At 32.7% G+C, this 23,405-nt stretch overlaps 2 protein-coding genes across 5 annotated transcripts; both read right to left on the bottom strand.

Annotated features, from left to right (window-relative positions):
* Positions 1-4,258: 4,258 nt before the first annotated feature.
* Positions 4,259-12,968, bottom strand: LOC108210705 (OVARIAN TUMOR DOMAIN-containing deubiquitinating enzyme 7). Of its 4 annotated transcripts, none has more exons than XR_001804894.2 (12): positions 12,766-12,967; positions 12,565-12,671; positions 12,409-12,484; positions 9,630-9,779; positions 9,372-9,433; positions 8,895-8,979; positions 8,540-8,689; positions 7,881-8,001; positions 6,349-6,476; positions 6,143-6,243; positions 5,875-6,010; positions 4,259-5,137 (listed from the first exon to the last, which is right to left on the bottom strand). XR_001804894.2 is itself a non-coding variant. In XM_017382096.2 (12 exons), the coding sequence occupies exons 1-11, from the start codon at positions 12,817-12,819 to the stop codon at positions 5,888-5,890; spliced, it is 1,164 nt and encodes a 387-aa protein (XP_017237585.1). In that variant the 5' UTR covers positions 12,820-12,966; the 3' UTR covers positions 4,259-5,137; positions 5,875-5,887. The 4 variants fall into 4 exon arrangements, 2 of the variants coding, with proteins under 2 accessions (XP_017237585.1, XP_063945081.1); XR_001804893.2 differs by having other exon boundaries at positions 5,875-6,034; XM_017382096.2 differs by having other exon boundaries at positions 5,875-6,017; positions 12,766-12,966.
* Positions 12,969-15,835: 2,867 nt separating this feature from the next.
* Positions 15,836-23,017, bottom strand: LOC108210461 (protein IN CHLOROPLAST ATPASE BIOGENESIS, chloroplastic). The gene is made up of 11 exons (XM_017381749.2): positions 22,812-23,017; positions 20,284-20,394; positions 19,123-19,197; positions 17,395-17,437; positions 17,262-17,319; positions 16,945-17,112; positions 16,809-16,871; positions 16,628-16,722; positions 16,449-16,530; positions 16,209-16,319; positions 15,836-16,103 (listed from the first exon to the last, which is right to left on the bottom strand). The coding sequence occupies exons 1-11, from the start codon at positions 22,918-22,920 to the stop codon at positions 15,963-15,965; spliced, it is 1,056 nt and encodes a 351-aa protein (XP_017237238.1). The 5' UTR covers positions 22,921-23,017; the 3' UTR covers positions 15,836-15,962.
* Between the last annotated feature and the right edge of the window lie 388 nt (positions 23,018-23,405).

Genomic DNA, 23,405 nt, shown 5'->3' on the forward strand with positions numbered 1-23,405 from the left:
CTCGTCGTGGTTGCTTAGCGGATACTACAAGAAAAACGGTCTAATCAATCCGATACAATGACCATTGACCATCACCCCAGTTTAGGTGAATCGGTGTTTTACTTTTTTTTCTCCTGCATAATAATCTTTGTGTGAAATTTATGTCTTTTTTGTTTATTCGGAAAATGTGAGCCCCCGACGCAACTTAAAATTCCTCACCATTTCAAAATAATTCCTTTTCCGTTCCTTGTACCCAAGCCGCTGTTGCATCATTCAACAAGAGCAAGTCTAATAGGTTCCTTATATGAACTCCTAGACTCATATAATGTATTAAAAAAAAAAAAAGCATTCCAACACTCTCCTAGTGGTTACCTAAATCACTAGCACATCCTCAAATATTCTAGCCATTACTTATTTTTAAGTAACTTCTAGTCAATATCTATTTATTATTTGTGAATAAAAAATTCATCTCTCTTCTTTGTTTTTTCTCTCCCTTTCCCCCTCCGTTCTCTCAAATTTATTACTAAAATAATAATGGGGAAACATATATAGGGACTGCTATTGGAGTTGATACTAAAAGTTAGTTACCTAAATCATTACGACACAATAGTCACTAGCACTCATTATTTTGTATTATTTATAAGGAGTTAATTGCAATTGGCACCCCTTTGGTTTCGGCTTATTGCACATTACACCTAATAGTTTTGAAAAATACACTTTGCAGCCCCAGACTTTTAACCCGTAGACACTTTGCACCCTTTCCGTTAATTTCTGCCGTTACCGTTAACTTTTGTAGGGGCATTTTGGGAAATTTAATTATATTTAATTAAAATCAGACTTTTATTTAAATTTTCTGACCATCTAAACGATATTTTTCGGAAAAACTTAAAGAACGAAAGTTGTAGAGAATAAACAGATCTTTTTAGAACAATAAGGTTCAAAATTTAAATAATTATTTAAAAACGATTGTTCATTTTTACAAGATTGCTAATTTTTGAATTTTTTAAAAATAATTATAAAAAGAATTACGAAAATTTTGAACCTTATAGTTCTAAAAAGATCCTTTTATTCTCTACAACTATCGTTCTTTAAGTTTTTCTGAAAAATATCGTTTAGATGATCAAAAAATTTAAATAAAAATTTGATTTTAATTAAATATAATTAAATTTCCCAAAATGCCCCTGCAAAAGTTAACGGTAACGGCATAATTTAACGGAAAGGGTGCAAAGTGTTTACGGGTTAAAAGTCTGGGGATGCAAAGTGTATTTTTCAAAACTATTAGGTGCAATGTGCAATAAGCTGAAACCAAAGAGGTGTCAATTGCAATTAACTCATAAGTAAGGGGATAGGTAACCTATTGGACTTGCTCTAACAACGGATATCATATCACCCATGTTGTCTCTTTCACACTTTAACACACTAACTAGTTAGTACTCCTTCCGTCCCGGTGAATTTTTACATCGGAGTTGGGCCGGGTAATATAAAGTAAAAAGAACGAGTAAGGAAAATAAGACGGTAGTGGGATCTATATATATTTAATGAATAGATTTGAAAAAAATAGATGACAGTTGAGATTGAGTTTTATATTATAAAACTTTACTATTTTTAAAATTTATTATAATGTAATAAAATAAGTGAGATGTCGAAGAAAATTATAAAGAATCTGGTGAAATGGGATAAGATATGAACAAGTACCGTAAATGAGATGGGATTACAGATAAAATGCATGAATGAGGTGCCAAGGAGGTGAGAACAAGTGGCCAAAAATGGATGCCACAATGCAATCTTGAAGCTCACTAAAAAGGAAAAGTTAGATACCCGTGGTGTGTCTTCTTGTGCTTTTCTATTTTACGTACTGTGAATAGTGCAAGTTATTTTCATCAATCAATCAGATCAATCAATGTACCGTGTTCTTTTGCCTGAATCAAACCAGGCACACTTAAATCTGAGATTCTTAGAGGGGTGTATTGGATTGGGATTTTAAAGCATTTTTTTGCATTCATGAAATCCGAGGGTATTCGATTGGGATTGTTTGAAATCCATTAAAATCTTGAGGTATTCAATTGGGATTTTAAACTATGCTACAAAATCTAGTGGTATTCAATTGAGATTTTAAATTATGCTTTAAAATCCGATGGTATTCAATTGGGATTGTTTAAAATCCATTAAAATCTGATGGTATTCAAATGCTGATGGATTTTTTTTCATTTTATAAAATGATGGATTTTGTGGCATTCTTCAGTGTATTTTAAGTTTTTTGAAATCCCACCAAATTCAATGGGATTTTGAAGCATTGTACCTAAATCCTATCAACTCTGCGACATTTCATCAAGAATCCGCAAAAAATCAAAATTCTATACAATCCATTAAAATCCATAGACTAAAAACAATGCATTAAAATCCCAATCGAATACACTTCTTTCCATCTCACGCCCTAGTTTATTTCTTTAGGCAGTGTGGTAGGTTTCTCTGCTATGGCCGTGTCTTAAATGATATCCCCAACTCCGGGTTGATATCAAATCTATTCTCACAACCATCTAGCCCTACAGAGTAATTATACGTACCTAACAATGCTCATTTACTTATTATTTTTATTAATCATTAATGATTTGTGTCTTTGTGATATGTGAATACGTGATACGTTGTTATCGGACATTCCCATTAGGAAAATGCTAGGGACCCCAAATATTTATCCCAAATTTTTTTCCCAAATGACGTGGCAAAATCTCATTGGCTGCATTCATTCCCATAATAATGAGGCCCCCCTGCAGATTCATCAATCACCCAATCAAATTTCGCCACTTGTTAGCCACGTCATTTGGTAACAAATTTTGGGAAAAGTTTTTGGGGTCTCTAGCATTGCCCTTTTCATTAATTATAACCATAGCTGTTGCATGAAAACATTAGTGTTTTCAGATATTGCTGGTACTTATGAAAAAATTTAGTTTAACTTGTCAAGTACCACAATACGTTTGCTCTAAAAAATCCGTGTATTTGCTAATTTTTTTGAAAATTATAATTTGACAGCGACATGCACATTAATATTTGTATAAGATATAATTTTGTAACTTATTTTTTAAAAAAAATTCTGAATAAAATTTTAATACAAAAAGAAAAAAATTAAAAAATTATATTTTATAAAAATATTAAAGTGCTGCCGCATAGTAAAAATAAGACGTATAAAATGAGTGAGATATAAAGAGAAAGGGGTTGTTTGGGTGAGTTTAAAATAAATATTTTTTGTTTTAAAATAAAAAAGTGAAGGAGAAGCCAGAAACAAGTTAAGACTTATAAGTAATTAAACTTTTTGGGAAACAATAGAAGTCCTGAAACAAAAGCTAATAATCCTAATTTATTTTAAGTCCTTCTCGACTTTTTACACAAACAGTAGAAATAAGTGTTTATAACTTATAACTCCAGAAGCCGGACTTAACGATTGCCAAACACCACCCAAGATATACCAAGACAGTGCGATTACACTCTTAAAAGTCCATGTATTACACCCAAATATTTTGATGCCGTTCACATTTTATTTGCATGGCATGTGAAAATTATTTATTACATATAGTTGGGTAAAACGAACAAGAAAGAGAATAACTTCCTTGCTACATTAGGCATGAGAGATACCTCAATCATTAGACCAGTAAAATGAAGTCGCCCTAAATATACAGTATTTCTTTCAAATAAACTCAGAATTATTGTACTGTGATAGGACAAACGTGACAATGCAGTTGGTTTAATTTGCCAGATTTATCATATTTAAACAATGTTTCAGATAGCTGAGGGCAAGTGTACCATATATAGGCTACACAGCGCCCCCACCGCAAGAGCATACTGTCAACGAAGGTCAGCGAACAATCTCATGTAGCACATCAGATTTCACCCTAAAATATTTCGGGTAAAATATAAATAAACATGTTTAATGCGGATGGTGCTCGTGGAAGAAGTGTTTGTTGCACAAATTTAGTCCGAATGTTTTCATATATGTATGTCTTGAAGTCTATATATATAATTATAAATAATATTATGATATTTGATTCTAAAATTTTGGGTGATTTAGGCAAAATATGAGACGCGGTGTTTTCCCAAAAATATGGGAAGACTTGTTTCCTCTAACAACAGAAGCTGCTTTTGAACCAAGGGAACTTTTTTAATAATTTATTTTCCAGCAAAAAACTGTGCAGTTGCCTAAAACAGCAAATACCAAACTGAACATAAAAGATATTCATGCACATTCTGTATAAGCGGAGCTGATTATAGTAGTTACTGAGAATACAGATAGAAATCAGAAAATTATCTGCAGAGAAAAAGTATTTTGAACACTAATGCAACTAACAAAATGGGGCAGAAAATGCCATTAGCAGGCTAAATATTGCAGACACTTCTTGAATAGAACACTTGTAAAATTTGCAAGCGTAAACCCCTCTGCAGAGAATTTACGAACATATTAACATTCTCCTATGAATTAGAACAAATCAATATGTAATACTTGTACATTGACCATCCTTTTCATAAAATTCCTGCAAGTATAGGAAATACTGTAGGAAGATCAGCCGCCTGAACAAATTCATGAGCACTATATGTAAATCTCTTGTGCCGTCGTTTCAGCCACAATAGGATTCCAGTCAGTTCATCAAAACAAACTCACTGATCAAGGTGACTAACTTTTTCAATGATATATAAGTGTGTAACTAGAGACCTACACATGACGAGCAGACCACCAGGGGAACAGTCGAAAACCAGTGTCAAAAGTGGTAGAGTGCAAGGAAATATTTCAGCTAAAGAAAAATCAACATGTTGGTCACAAGACTTGTGCATCAACAAAGACCAGAAGTAACTACTTTCGGGTTCCATAACATCATTTGAGAAATCCCAAAAGTTGGAAAATGGTTCTGCTGATCAAATACCAATGTGCTGATGATATGCTGAGGGTGAAATTTCTAACAATCTCCTGCAAATTGCAATGAATTGCAAATATCTTTTAAAACCAGTACAAGTGTTATATTCCCTGTCACGTCTAGCTTATAAAGTCTTCTCGTCCAGGTAATTACATGACCGATGGACTTTGAGTTGTTTGCAAAGCTAACAGTTGTCCACTGGTTTGAGTGCATGCATGCCTAGAAGAGTAGCATGCGTCTAAATCCCATGCACAAGACGCCTGCATATGAAAACAAACAATTTAAGATGCAAGTCACCGCAATACCTGCAATATTCTATTTAGGGCAAAGCTTATATTATCACACCCACTTACTAGTGACTTTCTTCTTTTTGTGCGTTTTTTATATATTATTGATATCATGCTTAGTAATCTAATAACAATTTTTCTATTTGCTATACAAAGCAATTTGCCGAGCTGCTAAACAGCCAATAAGACCTAATTTCGAAAGAGGGTTGTCAGAGGCAAATTAAGTGCAAAGTTAGTAAAATGGATTAGGGAAACTCTTGCGAAGTAAAAAAATAATTTCAAGAATTCAGATTCATATTATGAGTCTCATGGGAAAAGCCATCAAATCTGATACCACGCACTAAACAATGTAGGAGGGATTACAAAAGAACAATATATATAAATGACACTGATATTGCAAAATAGGAGAAACTCGGCAAATACATTAAGCTTTCGTGTAATTTATTGAAGATCACCCAGATGTTTTAAGCCCAAGTGAGAATCCTACAAAGAATGACTTGGGAGATGTACATGATTTCTAAAAGGCATGGAAAGGCATGGACTAATATAGACACTATGAAGAAAAATTGTAGAGCAACATACTGTACTATAATCATAACATAAATTATGGAGAAATATTTCCTTGATTTTCATACTGAAGGCTGAGGAAATGTCTCCAAGGCTACAAATATACAAATTCTCACATGAATATAGTTGTCAATCCATGATACCTCGATATGATGCTCAAATGCAGAGTGCACCAACATCAGGTGGGCCTCCTTCAAAGACACGGGAATTCACGTTGCTTGTGGAACCACTTTTATTACCTTGTTTTTTATCTTTTCGGCCCTTGCTGCTGTCAACTGTCTGCTTGCTGATATAACATAGTGACTATCATATTCAAGATGTACAAAATATCTCAGGTATTACCAAGTTACCAACCTAATAACTTCCATCCTAATTATGATCATTGTAGTTAACAATTTTTTAGAAACATACTTTGCAAATCTAGGAGAAGATCTCCCTGCAACTGATCCACAACAAGACTTGTATTTCTTTTTAGAACCACAGGGACAAGCCTTGTTTCTTGAGGGAATCATCTACACACCAAAAAAGATTACCAAAATATCAAAAATGAAAAAACTATGAAAAATAGATTGTGAACAGGTATTCTCCTCTGCAACTAAGTTTAAGAATGGCGAAACCTTCTTAGCATTTTCTGAGCAGTTAACGACATGATTTCTTCCCGCAGTACCACAAGACTGAATCTCCTTTCTGATTTTACTATCAAAGGCTTCCATGTGCTTCTCAGAGCTGTTATTCTGATTCTCACCTGCACATACTTGGAAAGCTGTTATTTTGTTTCTCACCTGCACATACTTGGATATATAAATATATACACGATAACGGTAAGCATCGCATAATAGACCAACAAGCATAGTGCATCTTCAAAAGCTTGCAGCAAAGAGAATGAATTATTTTCAAACCTTTAAAAGCATATTTAGTGTAGGAAAACATAGGAAACCGATTTTAACTCCCTCGCCTTCTAAACAAAGATAGAGCAAAATTTGATGACAATTGTTACTTCTTGCTGAACTAATAGAATAGAACATGAAAAGAATAACCATACAGATGTAATTAGCTCTCACTCCTTTCGCAGACCAGGGTAAAGATGAAAACAAGAGTAAAAAAATTGCTTGGACACAAAAAAAAAAAAAAAAAAAAAAAAAAACTCAGGGTCCATCTGGGAGGGCTGTTGACAACTGTTGTGCTGTTAGCCGGTAAAAAAAGTGTTGTAGAAATCAGATAACTACTTGGTAATTTTTTTTGATATTTGCAAATTTTGAGTTATAAGATAAAAAAATATTGTTTTTGGTGAGGTTTGATAATGAAATCTGTGACAACTTCCCACAAAAGCTGAGAATCAGCTTTTTTCGAAAGCATGGGCAGATCTGCTTTTCCTAAAAGCAGTTTTTGAACTAAAAACCGTTGTTCAAAAAAACTGCTTCTAGATTTACCAATCAGTTTTCACCTGTTTTCCAGCCAAAAACCTATTGCTACTGTCTCAGCAATGCCAAACAGAGCCTAATACAAGATAAAAACATAACTTTCCTAGATCAATATATGTACTCGGTCTCAACTTGGGCCAATGTAAAAAAATTATCAATCTAGATTAAAAATATAAGATAATTTTTTTTTATTAAATCCCTGTGTAAACGTTCGGAAATATAAATTACTAATCCTTCAAAATTACATATATATATATATATATATATATCTAGAAGAATATGATTCAAAGTTATTTACGTTTTCTTAAAACTTGCGCATTTCATCTGTCATTGTAGAATTTGTAACACCTTTTTATACAGAAAGTCATGAATTTGATGAATTTTTCTCTTCTTCTTCTATTTATTTAAGACATTTGTCATCATGGTGCCTTAAACGTTTAGGTAGACAGAAAAAGGTATTAGTTAAATGTACAATGAACTTATTAGTATATATAGTAATTGAATGGATGAGTAATAATGTGATGAATTATATTGAACTGAAAGGATATCTTTTTTCTTTCAGAATAGAATAAAATTTGATCTTCAAATGAATAAATATCAATTTATCAACTAATTCATACATCTTTAAATTAATAAATTTTCCTAGTCCCAAAAGTGGTTTTGAATGTTTTACTGTACCTTTTTAAGGATAAAAATGAAAAAATGAAATAAAATAAGAAAGACATTACCATGTGATTCGACAGCTGATAAAGAGATAATCTTATTTTCAAGGAAAGGGTCATCTAATCCTTGTTCTGCAACAAGAAATTCTATTGCAGCATCAATGTTGCCCTCCACCTGCAGCAAAACCTAGAACCACATCTACATTAGTCAACAATAACACGCAACTTGAGTAATATCACAGACGTCACGGGAATTAGCATGCTAATAACTAGTAAAACCAAACCTAAGTGCATGTCCAATGGTTGTGCTAAAATAGATGGCGCTATTGCTTTTTGGTGCTAAAATAGCATCATGCCTCCAATGGTTGGTTCAAAATCTGGTTTCAAAATTAACTAAGTTCCAAATACATCACATTTTTGAATACAAATTTAACAGACCTCCGGATATCCCACAGTTTCAAGTACCTTTTTTTTTTTTTTATCTCTTTCTCTCTTTTTTTCATTTTTTGATGAGGGGGCAATTATAGCTCCATCTATCTTTTGATCAATATAAACCAAATTATAACATTGTGCTACTTGAGCACAAGATATAGACACCATTTGAGAGGTGAATTTTAGTTTTTGTTTTATAATATAGATATATAGAACAAGATATAGCACCCCCATTGGACTTGCCCTAAAGAAGTGTTATGAGGGGAACACCTATTTCTTTATCGAATTCTTACATGTTCAGCTTTGCTGGCATTTTCACAACCACTTCCAGTCATGACCATTTTGATTGAATCTGCTGGGATTACATTTTTATCAGCTATCCCTTTAGATTTGGCGACAGAAACTTTAGCTTGATGAGATGCCATGGAAATGTCAGCATCGGCCTTAAACAGATAGATAGAATATATTTAGGATCTTAAATCAGTCACCTGATAAAAGTGTGGACAATATATCACAATCAATAGCTACTTTTTAAATACTTGACATGGTTTGGTTTAATTAACATGTCGATACAATTTCTAAGTTCACACTGAGAATAGTAGATGCCTAGGGAATAAGCACATACAAAATTATAGAATATAATCAAACCTTGATTGTTACAGGCCTAGCAGCTCCAGAACAAGTGTCGTCCTTTACTCGCACACTGTTGTAGTGCTCCTCGTCATGATATGACCTGCACAACTAACAAGCATGTTATTTTCATATATAAAAAGTTCATAATAAAAAGTAAGAACATATAATGAACTCAAACACATTGATAGAACTCAAATCTCGATACCAGCTGATAGTGTATATCTATATTTCTACTATGCAACTGTGGAGCTTATATCTGATATGACTCGGTGAAACAACGATCTATTTTAAACTAAGCCATAACTTAAAAATATTAACTTGCTTTCTGTTCTTTACACATTTATTTATGAGAGGTCTGTTCTTCCAACATTGTAAGGCATAAAAGGCAATAGAACTAAGTACACTCGCTTAAAACAGAATAGGGCAAAGCTTCATTTAACTTTAATGGCATATTCAACTAGCATAATATGAAAGTTTGTAGTATATACTTACAAATGGATCATCCGAGCATCACGGTTATCAAAATTCTGTATGTACCAACGAGGTGACATCTTCTGCAAGAATAAGAGGTAATAATAAAATAGTAAATGTTAAAGTTAAACCAATGAACATGAGTACACTACAGACACCGCAACATTTACAGATTTTTAAATACTTAAACAAATATGAGAAATCACATGTGAATTAATGCAACTGTAGCAGATAACTGAACTAAAGAGCAAAAGATGAAGATGGGAGAAAGTGATATACTTGGTGTATGCATATGTTACTATGAGTAACAAGAGAAGCAGCTTGTAATTCCATATGTCCAGCCCATGTGCCATCATTTTCCATGGATTGACAATATTCATCAAATGGTACTTGATCCTCAATAAATGGCTCATATGTTTCTTTGTTATTCTAAGTTAAGAAAAATGTTCACTTTTTAGAAAATTAAGGAGAAACCAAACAGTACACAAGGAAATAACAGAAGCAAGTTTGTTGACTGCACATGTGCAAGTAATTGGGTATTCAATACAAAACTAACATTTAACAACAATTGTATGCGCTAGACGGCGCTAGTACTGCTTGGGAACATAAATCACTAATGTGCTTAAATTGCCTATATAATGTTGTCCAATCTCAATTAATATAACAAAGTGGTACTTGCGGCAATAGGAACTTATGTGATAAACATCAAAAATCAGACTCCGTAGCAAAAATACAGAAAGGGGAAATAAAGGTTAATGTGAAACAAGTGGTTAAATAATTTAATAATCTGTGTACATTATACATCATTATTTTGGGGAAAAAATAATTATAATTGATTAGTTATTTTAAAGTTCTACTCCCTCTGTCCCTCTCATTTCTTTACGTTACTTTTTGGCACGTTTTTCCACAGTCATTTAAAGTATACCTTCATAATATATTTTTAAAATTTTTTTTCTCTGAATAAAAGTTTGATGTTTAAACTTTTATTCAAAAAAAGAAAATTTTGAAAAGAAGTTATGAAACTATACTTTACAGGAGCCTCGAAATGCGTGCAAACAGTGAACGTAAACAAATGAGTGGGACGGAGGGAGTATTAATTATATTAGTATAAATATTCTAAATTATAGTATCATAGTAGTAAAGTGATAAAAGGATTGGTTTCCTTCAATTGATTATGGTAGTAGATATAGATCACTAATTTGTTCTATTTTCATTAGAAATTTACTCGACATCCAAATAATAGTTTATCTAATTAAACTCTTGTAATTATTATAAAAATTTAAGGATTTATTTTGACTCCACGATTCTCTGCAGATTTCCTTTGTTAAACTTAAACACTTCCCTTGTCTTGCATCAAGCTGTACTAGAGCCACGTACCTTGTATTTGAAATTACTCCAACAATCCTTTCCTTAACATTCAGTCAAACACTTGCCGTAGGCCTTACATATCAGCCCTTAAATTTTCTGAATATTCGAAATCAGCCCCAACAGTTTGTCAATATCTTCATATGTTTTCTAATATATATATGAAGTACTCATATTACAATTTTCACAACTTAATGGAATACTTAGTGCTATTGAAGGTATTATTACAAAATCAATTGTATCTATATGATATTGACTATTGGGAAGCCGTTTTTTATATATATGAAGTGAAACAAAATGAAATAGAAATAGAAGCTGTTTATATATACGAAGTGAAATAGAAATAGAAAGGGAGAAATAACATGACGAGTAACAACCAATGACTTCATTATTCCTCAATGGCTTCACAAAATTAAAGGTGTAAATGATATATCAGAATGGCTTCCGCAAGTTCAACTTCATGTGTATGAAGTCTTGTTCAAGAAACACAAATTATTTTTCACTATAAAACTCGTGATTTATGGAACAAGTAATTGATAAATTAATTAATATAATAGGTATAATTAATTAGTTTGTTAGCTTTAGTAAGTGACAATTAGTAGGAATATTCTAGATTGTAGTAACAGAATAATAATAGAATTTGTTTTCTTTATTTAATTATAGTGCTAAATAGTTTATAATATTGTTTTTTCAAAATGAAATTACCTGGCTTCCAAGTAATAGTTTATCTCTTGAACTCTCGTAATCTTTCATCAAGGGAGAATAAGTTATTATGAATTTGATTTTACTGAATAAATATCAAGATTTATTTAAGAGTCCACTGATTCCAAGGAGATACATTTTATCCATTTTTAAACCCGCCTATGTCCTCCATCTAAGGTTTGTAAAGCAGAAAAATAAAACTAGAGTTGGATTCGCCACATACAATTGGAGTACTCAAAAGTACACAATCAAGGTGTAAAAAGGCAAGGCAGGCCACAGAGGACATGGGTTGAGGAATAAGCATATGAGCTAGACATTATGCAATCAAGGGGTAACTAATTCTCTCTATTTTCTTATGGTGATTATTTTTATTTTATTTTACTTTTTTGCAACAATTTGTTTCTATACATGTCTGTATATTATTTTATTTTATTTTATTTGAATGGAAATGAAAATATGCAATAAAGCAATGCCTAACCTCTCAATTAATCAAAAGAAGACCCTTGTCGCCTCATCTTTGGATTTGAATAACGATCCTTAGCAGGGAGGGCCAGGGAGGGGTGTGACCTGTGTTAGTTAAATTAAGTGCATTCACTTTTTCATGTTTTTTCATTATTGTTTTGCATGCCAATTGTTATTAATTATACAAGTTCCTGCATATTAAATGACTATTAATCCATACAATATGTCTGTGTATTGCTACTAAATCCAAAGTTCAGTACTCTGTAAACCAAAAATTAAAGGTAGGCTCTATTAACTTAGGAGCGAATAAAGTCATCAACTTATGATCATGAAAAAATCATGTCTATGTTTACACTGGATAGAGCATTTTAAGAGAGATTTCAACATGCTTACAGCGTATTCAATCAATTTTAAAAGCGATAATAAAATCATCATATTAAACATAAAAGAAAAAGCAGAACCAAATCCAAGTCTAAAACACTTTCAAGTCAATAATACACGGTAAGTCGGAGAAGTACTGTAAACATACACGAATAAAGTCTACCACCATTTTCCGGTACTTCATATGCTCATCCTCGTCGCCTTCTAACTGATCCGCCAAAGCCCTAACATTGAAAAATTATCACATTACATCACATTTACAAAACTTATGAGGCAAAACAGAAAAGAAGAAGCACACACGAACCTGAAAAAGCAATTACCATCTGCTGTCATTTGTATAATTTTCAAGCCCAACGCATCGAGTTGAGCACGAAACTCAGATATATCAGCTTGTTTACCATGCTTCTTATTCTAAATCGATCAATTCATTCAAATAAACAAATTATACTAGTAAAAAAGTAGAGAAATGAGCAGATATCTACATACATAAATCAGAGAGACTTACATGAGATTGTTTGCTACTGCTAGGTTTGGACTTGCGATGCTTTGTTTTCACCATGATTATTGTTGTGTTGATGAGTTATCGATGATAGTAATAATAATTATCAGCGTTTTGGGGGTTTTGAGATAATCCCTGATATTATTGATCGTCCCAGGCCAATTATACTTTGTTATCAAGTTTGCTGCCGGGTCATGTTTGTTTCCCGGATAGGAAATCCTTTAAAACTTTTAATTTCTTATTTGTTTCACAAAATCATATTTTACTTATAGTTCATAATTATAACATTTTAATACTTCTCTAGCATTTGTTTTATTAAATCTCTGCTATTTTATGCAAACAAATATGTGATTAGCACATTCAACAATAATAATTCATATTATATTTTAACACAAATATTATTATAAAATTTAAAGAATTATAATCCAGTTCTATATTTAATCCGCCTAAACAAATATACGATTACATAATTTTAAGAATTATAATCCGCGGCATTAATAATGAGACATTATAATACAAAGATATATAATTCCACCAAACAAATATGATCTTATTATATTTGGACCGATATCTAATTCATATATCAAATATTTTTTATTTTTTTTATCATTGAATCCGATTTTTGAATATAATTATAATAAATTTAATAAAAAACACTAGGAGTTTTACTAATATTGTGTACTGTGAAATTAGTAACATGTGAGGTGTGTTCATTACTGCTAGTTTTATATATTCCTTAAATAATTTTCGATGGTATTAGTGAAAATTATGAGCTCGTTTGGCTGACCCTTGCTATAACACCCCAGTCCCACATCGAGAGCAGTGGAGATATTTGTTCATTTTATAAGCATAAGTACTACTATCAGTTGCATCAACAAATTTTAATCTTTTGAGGAGCCTGTGGTGGGCTTGTGGATTACCCAAGTTGTTTCAACTTATTTTCGAATTCGGAGTTCGGGACTTGACCCGGGTTGTCACAGATGGTATTCAGAGCAGGTTCTCGAAAACTTGATTCGTCAAGTTGCCAGAGATGGGGCAGTTTATTTCGGCTTATTTTCGGATTCACACCTGCGACTCATGAATTAAGGTGATTTATGTCATAAGCTGACAGTATATATGTATAATCTTGACTTATGAGTTCTTAAAAATATAATAATAAAAATAAAAGTGATTTATAAATAATCTATGTCTCATGAGTAATTTTTATAAAAAAATTATAAATATTAATTTACTGAAAAAAAAACCTCAAACTAACTTCTGATCTTAAGCCTTTGAGGGGTCGTTTGGTTAAGGGGTATGAGGAATCAGGTATGAGTTTCGTCCATTCCAAACCCATACCTGGTGATTGGTTGAAAAAAAATGAATTTTCAAACCCATTCCTCAAACCCACAAGGTATGTTTTTTGATACGCAATGGATGAGGTGGGTATGAAATGGGGGTATGGGTTTCAGTTTTATATTTTATTTTTTTTCTCTATTTAAGCAATTAAATATTAATATATAATATAAAAATAATCAATAATGCAAAATATATATAAAAATAATAATTTAATTAATATTTTAATTAATATAAATAACTAATATAATTATTTTTAAAAAGTTAAATATATTGATTTCAGCAATCAACCAAACACATGATATTAGATATGATACCTTAAACTCATACCATCTTAACCCGATTCCTCATTCCGAACCAATATCACTTCGCGAACCAATCGACACCTAAGTAATTTCTGACTTATCATAAAAAAGATATTTTTCAATTTAAAGTTGGAAACCATTTTAAGGCCTGATCGGACAAACGGGCTCCGTATATCTGTTGATTCTCTCATTATAAATGTTTGGGGATAATTAATTTATACGTCCTTGAACTTTGGCCCATTTTTGATTCGCGTCCTTGAACTAAGTTTGTCAATCTATGCATCCTCAAACTTTGTAAATTTCCAATTCAGGTCCCTCCGTCAGTTTTTGACTAACAGAAGTTAGTAATTATGGTTTTGAATTTGGGGGTTTTTGACTCGTTAATGGATTGTTGAAATTGATGGTATGGGAAGTTTCGGGAGGTCAAACCGAAGAGATTTATGTAGGTTTCAATGGCGGAGGATTGCCGGAATGATGGCCGGAATCAATGGCTATTTTCCGGCCGGCGGAGACATTGCCACCATTCCGGCAATCCTCCATCATTGAAACCTACATTAATCTGTTCGGTTTGACCTCTCGAAACTTCCCATACCATCAATTTCATCAATCCATGAACGAATCGAAAACCCTCAAATTGAAAACCCTAATTGACTAACTTCCGTTAGTCAAAAACTGACGGAAGGACCTGAATTGGAAATTTACAAAATTTGAGGATGCATAAATTGATAAACTTAGTTCAAGGACGTATAAATTAATTATCCCTAAATGTTTGTCCATGTAGCCAGCAGTACCAGCAAATCAAATGCAAAACTTATTTATAAACTTTCTGTATTGTTTTTAACTAAAATATTAAATTGTGCGTTTGAATTTTTCCTGTATGGACACTTAATTATTTATTTAATTATCATAAATAAACTTTGGATGAATATTTATTACAGGGAAGAGAGCCGAACCTATCCTTCCCAGTTTGCCAATATTCCTTTTTATTAAGATACAGTTCACTACAATTAATCTTAAAATAAATGTACAAATTGATATTCCCTCTGTCCCTCTCATTTTTTTACCGTTACTATTTTGGGGTGTCCCTCTCATTTCTTTACGTTACTATAAATAGTAAGTTGTTCTCATCATTACACTCACTATCTTCCTCCACTATCTCATATTTAACAATAAAAACTACTATTACACCCACTACTTTCCTCCACTATCTCAAATCTACTATTAAATATTGGTAGGTCCTACCACTTTACCCACTTTTCATCTAACTTTATTCATTTTTCAAACATTGTCTTGGTCTCCGTGTCCCCCTCCAATGTAAACAATTGAGGGGGACGGAGGGAGTACTGTATTAGTATATTGTATGATATCAGCATGAGCAGATACTCATGAGTCATGGACTCATGGTCATGGCTAGGAAGTTGGAAAATTAGAACAGATAAACAGAATGTTTATTTATTGCCCAATTTATGTTCGGAAGAAATATGTTTAGGATAACAGATTCCTCAAATGAATCAAGTCCTGCAAAAATCTCATATTTTAATCTATATAGTTACAAGTTACTACTTAATCCCTGTACAGAACAAAGTTTGCCATGTCTTGTAATCCACCCTCCTTGTAACACTCAGCAATGCGCTCCACTACTTCATCCCAAGTCCCATCAATAGAAGCTAAATCCAACAAAAAAGCAGCTTCGTCCAAAGCAACCTATGAATACAGGAAATATTGCATTGAAGATTGACCATGAAAAAAATGAAAAAAGTCCGAGTAGAAAGCAAATTAAGCAGTGATAAGCTTTAAAATTTTTAATACCTGAGCAGGTTCCTTTCCCTTCTTTAGATCGTCTCGCTTTCCCTCCTCTGATACTTTTTCTTTAATAAATTCAATTTGTTCATCGTCCCATTGAGCTATACTAGCAACTTCCTGAATACAATTTAACTCGATCAAATAGTGGCAAGCGTGAACTGGAGTGGAAAAAACAACTTTAATAACAAGTCAATTGTGACAGCATAGGAGACCAAAAAAATGGAGGCATAGACCACAAGCTAAAACCTGATATGTACAACCCAGAGTCCACCAAGGTGACTTCAGAGCTCCCCTCGCAGCATCCTTAGCTTCCATGTTACGTCCAACCCTATCCAGTTAAAAAACCATAGGAAAGGAGATAAAATATCAAGTGACTACTGTAATCAAGTTTTTGAGAAACCTCAAAAATCTGACTTTTTACACACTTCAGCAAAATCTCTGCATTGAACACATAAGGTCTTCCAAATCCTGGGAAGTGCTCCTTCTTTGTATAAAATTCTCCAGTCACCATGGCAGAAACCTTCCACCAGTATAAGTAAGTTATACATACTCGAAATTTTAAGAAATTCTCTTACAAACATCATAGCATGGTTATATTATTCTTACAAGGTCACCCTTCTCAAAATCATTCATCACTTTGCGCTCCAGTAAATCAGGGAATAATCCTACCTGGAACATATAAAGTATATGGTGTTCCTTAAGCCTGCTGAATATGAGAATAAAGCAAATGCATTTCTAGTACCTTTCGCAAAAGATAAACATCTACACTTGAATATTGAGATCTCCCCAAGTCTCCTTTCTTGTAAAGGTTAATTCCAGCATCAGCAGAAGCTTCAAACATTTCACTGTTGCTTCCCTGGGAAGTGTTGGCATCTTCTTCAACAAGAATTCTGTGAATATATTGGTCAACCTGCAGACAAATGTAAGAGAGAAGGTCTGCAAGACTAGTTTTTTGTGATCAATATATATGCAAGAGATTTAAAGAATATATGTTGACAAAAGCGTAACAAGGTAATACATCACATCTGGATGTTCACACAAAGAATGTATTTGACTTACATTCTTGGCCAAGAGCCATACACCGTGCTTACGAACTTCCACTACTGGCATCTCCATTCTGAATGTCGAGAAAATAGATCAAGAAAATATAACCTTTTAGAAGATAATGGTCACTGAATATACATTATTTTACCCAGATGGAGCTGTTGGCCATCGCAGCAGTGCAGTCACAAAACCTATAAAGCGATTGAATTATAATTTTAGACAGACATCGAAATCAAATTAACAATTAATGGTAATTCCCTTTTTAGAGTTGCGCATTTTGTTTTGTTACATGCACTAGCCTTAGGATGAGGCTGTTTGCTACAGGGAAAAGGAACAGTTTTGTGTATTTAATTCTATTCTTTAAATCCTTTTTCAAAACCCTAACAGCCTGACCTTAAATATTCATCTCCCCTAAAACACTAACCCGTTTGGGTTAATACATACACATTCATCGTTATGAATTGATATATTAATGAAACCCATCAAAAGCATAATCAACTAGGGGTGTGCAATCATTTTTTACAGAAAGGAACTGCTGTTTACCAAATGTACCACTACCAATTCCCGAGTACTGCCCCGAATTAATTTCAGTTTTATTACTAAACCAATCAAATAAATTGGCGAGTATCAAAAACCAAAATCAAAAGCCTCAATTTTATCATCTGCTTTGATTGGGGGGAAATGAGGGAATTTTCTGCTGGAGCCCACTGTACTTGCTAATAGAAACACACAGTGATTTTTAATTTTTTTTAGAATAAGAAATACATTTGACAATTTCTCTAGAACACATGAAACATTCTTAATCATCTAATACAGCTCAGCTAGCTATATACAATCAACCTTCTCTCTGCACAACAACAACAAACCGTAACTAACTTGTAACAGAATTACAGATATGAAAGGACTCAGTTGTCCTTGACCGTTATTGGGAAAAACTAGTATGGCCCTTTACTAATTGAATTGACACCTTGACTGTCATTACTCCCCCTCAGGCCTGGTGTTAAAAACTTAATCGGTCCCTATCATCAAATTCAGTCAGATCTGCTAGATGAATTCGAAATATACTGGATACCCAGGGATTGCAGCAAGTCGAATACGTGGAAGAGTGGTAAATGTGACCGAGGCAGCCAACAGAGGGAGGGAAGGATCATGTAATTGTGGCAAAAATGGGAATGGTTAGAGTGATAGAGGTGCTGGTAATAAAGCGAAAAAATGAGGCATGGATGGGACCTCTTAGACTATTACTAGCTCAGAAGACATAGCAGATGAAGACTTACGGTGTGATGTTAAGAAATGTGGTATGAATTGTGAAATCCATTGGTCATGTAGGGAAAGATATATGAGAGAGAAAGATATAGTGTGATAACAAGACTTGAGTAAATAAAAATATTGTCCAAAATAACAATACAACTATTTCTCGAGTTTACAGCTCAACCGACAAAAAATGACCAACTCAAAATTCCTAAAGACGCATTGAAAGTGGATAATTTTGGTACTATAACCAGAGTGGAATATTTTGGTTATTGTGATTCGGTATTTCTGTTATCTCAGTCACTGTGCTTCAGTTTATTTTATTTGGTTTTCGTTTAACCAAACTATGTAAAAGAGAAGAAGGATAAATGCTGACATTGATGATTTGGAGGTACGATGTCGAGAAAGGAGGCAAGAGGTAGAGAAGAAGACATTGGTAATATGCATGAACTGCTCTGTTAGTATTTTGCATCCTTGCCTCTCAGACAAAGCAAAGAAGCTCTTCTTCAGTTATTTTTATCATTTTATGTCGGAAGCAATGACATCTCAAGAAGTGCAGCTCCATTTTGCATTGGTAATAACAGTACTTCAGAATTTTATATTCAAATAAGAATACTATAAAAACCTGAGGTATTTCTGGATAGAGGAATGGTAAGAGGCATCAACCCTTGCTTGGCTGTAGGAGAGATTATTGGCTCGCCTGTTAAAAGATTATAATCAATAAGCTAATTTCACAAACAAACAATTTGATGAATAATGTAAAGAAATTAGCTTATTGGATAGAACTTAAACATATAATGTGTTAGAAAAACACAAGCTAATTGTTTGTTTCTGAGAAAGCTTCAGGCTAGATGAGCAAAATATGCTAACAAAAAATAATGTAAAGAAAACACAAGCTAATGTTGGGCCATATATGTAAATTTTGTGCACTGACAAGCAACATAACCAATTATGTGTTGATGCTTCGCACAACACAAAAGAAGCGATACAGGAACCAAAAGACTCTGATGAAACAAATCGAAGTGAAAGCATGAAAAATGAGAATGGTTCGCATGAGCCATCTAGAAAATTAATGTGGTTAAATTCCTCCAATAACTATGGAGCACAGAAGCAGACATTCCGCAAAAACACGATGGCACAGAATGACATGTGCTAATATATAGTTTTACATACACTCTACTACCCAATAATATGTTGACAATACCTGACATAGCATGCAATTGATAGTAAAAATTAAAACATATAGACATAATAAAGAAATTTAAAGGCAACTGAAAGAAAGACATGTATCTAGTTGTTTGATCTAAATGGAAATTAGATCTCTCAAAATGTGATGACACAGTTTAGTCATGTTCATGTGATCATTGATCAAGGAAACCAAGTAGCGAGAGGGGGGGGGGGGGTCTTATATGCGTGCTAGTACCGGAGATGGAGCCAGGACCGGATGATCAAACGGCCAAATTTTTAGCAAATGTATATATCAAATACATCAAAATATTATACATAATTTATAATTTATAAAATTTTGTGAACCATGATAATCTATTAATCTGCTCTAGTTATTCACGTATTACAAGAGCCTAAGAGGGCCAAATTTAAATATTCCAAAATTTTGCTATTAAATTACAAAAAATAAAGATATTATGTAAATATGTTGGCACTAATTTTGTTAACATTCACAAGTTTATATATTACCAAATACCAACTCTGGCATCCAACTCCACAAATGACAGTCTCAGATTTTATCAAACAATGCAGATGGCCCAGAATGTAGTAAACAATTTACCTCTAACCTGAAGCATTCTCAGAAGATGTTGCAGGTTCTCAGGCGGTTTTGCAGCAGCTACATCTTTAATAAATGACAAGTGGTCTGCAACCTTGGAATCTTCACTTGGTACTTTGGGAATTTGGAGAATAAAATTAGAAGACAAACCCAACACCACACATTTTTTGGAAATAATTTGAATTAGACACGCCAGGACACATGTGCATAAATATGAGCAAAACGATTATCTGACCGTTTGGGTAAACTTAAAATAATGACCTAGACTTAAGGTAATAAGTGCAAAGTAAAAATTGTTTGTTTGGACAATTATGTATTATGTGTAACTTGTGAGTTATTAAAAATGTAATACTCCATCCGTCTCACAAGGTTCTTTACGTTGGGGGACAGGGACTCGGCATGCATTTTAAGGCTCCGATTAAGTGTAGTCCAATAAATTATTTTAATTTGTTTTTTTCTAAATAAAAATATAATGTTTAAATTTATATTTATAAAAGGAAAATTTCAAAAATAAGATATGCAACTATACTTAATCGAAGTCTTAAAATGCGTGTCAAGCAGTGAAAAAACATTTAAAGAAATGAGTGGAACAAAGGTTGTAATAAATATGAATTTGATGGCATATCTATTTGAATAATGATATTATATTTTATCATATAAAATCACAAAATAAAAATTAGTTGGTCAAACATACCTCAAAACCAAGACAAACAGGCTCACTATCTTAGAACAAAATAATTTCACATCACAATAGTTGCATATGCATCCTCTTTATAGTCCTATGTTAGTTGCAAAGCAATAAAATTAGGCAGAAAGAGAATAAATTTGTATTTTTTTGTGGATAAAAGTTTACAAATTCAACCCATTCATTTATTCCACCCAAAAAATATAAACTAGAGCTCAATCACATCAATTTATATTTATCCTTCCAAATCATATTCTTTACGAATCATATTCTTTACAAGCCTTATCATAGAAGAGAATTTACATTATGCGGAGCCTCGTTACATCCCCCCCCCCCCCCCCCCCACACCCCCACAAAATCGGAGGAATCTACAAAGACTATATTTAATAAGTAGCACAAGCAAGTGACTTTTGGATCATCAACTATATAACAATAACAACAACAACAACAACAACAACAACAACAACAACAACAACAACAACAACAACAATAGTAATAAAATAATAATAATATATTTAATAGGTTATTTATTCGAGTGAAAAAATTAACTTTTATTAAAAAATAATTATAAAAAAATATAGGTAGTTCAAAAAAGTACATCCTAACAAATTCTGCCTTTAAGTTAGTTTCTAACTTATTTTTAACTTTAAGTCAGTTCTTACTTATTACACAAATAAACATTTTTCCACTTTAAGTTGAAAATGGCTTTAAGTCTGGCTTTAAATTGTTGGAAAATGGAAAGTTTAAGGCATGTTTTTTAATACGTTCTTGATGTAATTTCTGAAAACTAAAAACATTGGAAGTTATTCCTTACTATGAGGACTTAAACTTTCATCTTTAGCACTAAGACATTTCTTAATGGAATCCATAAACAAATTAAGTTGAAAAGGCTAGCTTATTATGGGTTATCTGGTTGCTTAAGCAGAAGTAATTTGAATACCACATTGAATTGATAATGATAGGTTGGTGGCTTCATATAAAATCTGATGCAAGTGTAGTGCACAGATACTAAGGTGTTTGAGTGTTCATGATGTTCGAATGATGTTAGCCATTGTGAGGAATAGTAAGTGTATATTCTGATAGCAAAAATAATTATGTTTTAATTCAATATATTTGCAGTTACATTTTAATTTAGTATAAACTATACACTTAAAACATATGAGCAATATACACATAGCGACCTCTTTCTCTCTTTCTCTCCGCTCATTGTTTATACATACATATTACATAGATTTTACAAGGCGAACTGAGATTTTGGTCGCTGTTGAGTTTTGCGGTGTCTTTGTACAAATTACTACGAGCTATTTTATCCAAAGAGGGATATTGCTGCAACCCTCACAGCGTAAGTAGGGCAATAATCTCTTCAAGAACAGTCAAAACTAAGGCTCGGCGACTCAGCTGTTTTCCTATTATTTTTGTTAAAGCAACAGTGACAACTAAGTGCTTCTCCTCTCCTTTCTTTGTTAATTACAATCTCTGATTTTGTATCTTGTTTATTGCCTTCATGTTTTGTTTTGTTGATTGGTTCTGCATGTTATTCTTAATTTGTATAACTGCTGTGTAGTGATTTATACACAACATAAAGCCCATACAAAACAGACTCAACTACACCTGCTCAAACCGGTCGACATTTCCACATTCAATTACAATCAATCAACCAGCTCAGTGTAATTTACTAATTAACTAAATTTAGCTCAAATAATGTTTACTTTATTAAGGCAGTATTTGGGAACATGAAATTAAATTCAAATGATAGAATTCAATTTTAATTGAATTTATTGGTAATAGAATTAGAAGTGTTCATGTATACATTTTACTGAAATTAATGAAGAAAGTGAGCACTTACGAGCGACAGATGAAGAAGATGAGTGACACCGGAATATAAATCTGCGGCTGGCGGGGCATACGGCGGCGCGTGGAACTCCAAACACCGCTCCTCCTCCGATCATCTTCATTTCCTTTCCTATCCACTACCACGCTGCCTCTGTGCTTTATTACACTCCAGAATAATGAGGTTTATTGAAAATTATCTTTTTTCGAGAAAAAAAAAAAGAAGGAGTTCATAAATTGTAATATTTTATCTATATTTGTTAAAATAAGTTTTTCCAACCGAAACAAAAAAAAATATTAGGAGATATGACCGGAGAATTCTGTTTTGAAAGTCGGTGAATCATGATTAATCCATACTAGCCTTTAAGCCGTGCGAAGCACGGACGGGTATATAATTCGTAATTTATTATTTATAATTTAAATTTTAACATCATTTTATTAGAATTTTAGTATTAATGGATTGAATTTTAATTAACTTATATTATTCAACTGACTATATATATATATATATATATATATATATGTATTAGTACATTTAATTCGAATTTAGTACACGTAGATTTAAAAATAAAAAAAATCAGAAAATTCAAATCTTTTCCAAACATAGCCG

Source organism: Daucus carota, chromosome 3 (assembly GCF_001625215.2).
Source record: "Daucus carota subsp. sativus chromosome 3, DH1 v3.0, whole genome shotgun sequence".
Taxonomy (NCBI): Eukaryota; Viridiplantae; Streptophyta; class Magnoliopsida; order Apiales; family Apiaceae; genus Daucus; species Daucus carota.

Coding starts and splice junctions, on each gene's coding strand:
- LOC108210705 (XM_017382096.2), bottom strand. CDS start 12,819: ATGGTGAAAACAAAGCATCGCAAGTCCAAACCTAGCAGTAGCAAACAA. Junction 8,690..8,894: donor CTAGGCCTGTAACAATCAAG/GTTTGATTATAT, acceptor TATCTGTTTAAG/GCCGATGCTGACATTTCCAT. Junction 8,002..8,539: donor ATGCCAGCAAAGCTGAACAT/GTAAGAATTCGA, acceptor ATGTGGTTCTAG/GTTTTGCTGCAGGTGGAGGG.
- LOC108210461 (XM_017381749.2), bottom strand. CDS start 22,920: ATGAAGATGATCGGAGGAGGAGCGGTGTTTGGAGTTCCACGCGCCGCC. Junction 17,320..17,394: donor TGGCCAACAGCTCCATCTGG/GTAAAATAATGT, acceptor CTCGACATTCAG/AATGGAGATGCCAGTAGTGG. Junction 16,104..16,208: donor AGGGAAAGGAACCTGCTCAG/GTATTAAAAATT, acceptor CTGTATTCATAG/GTTGCTTTGGACGAAGCTGC.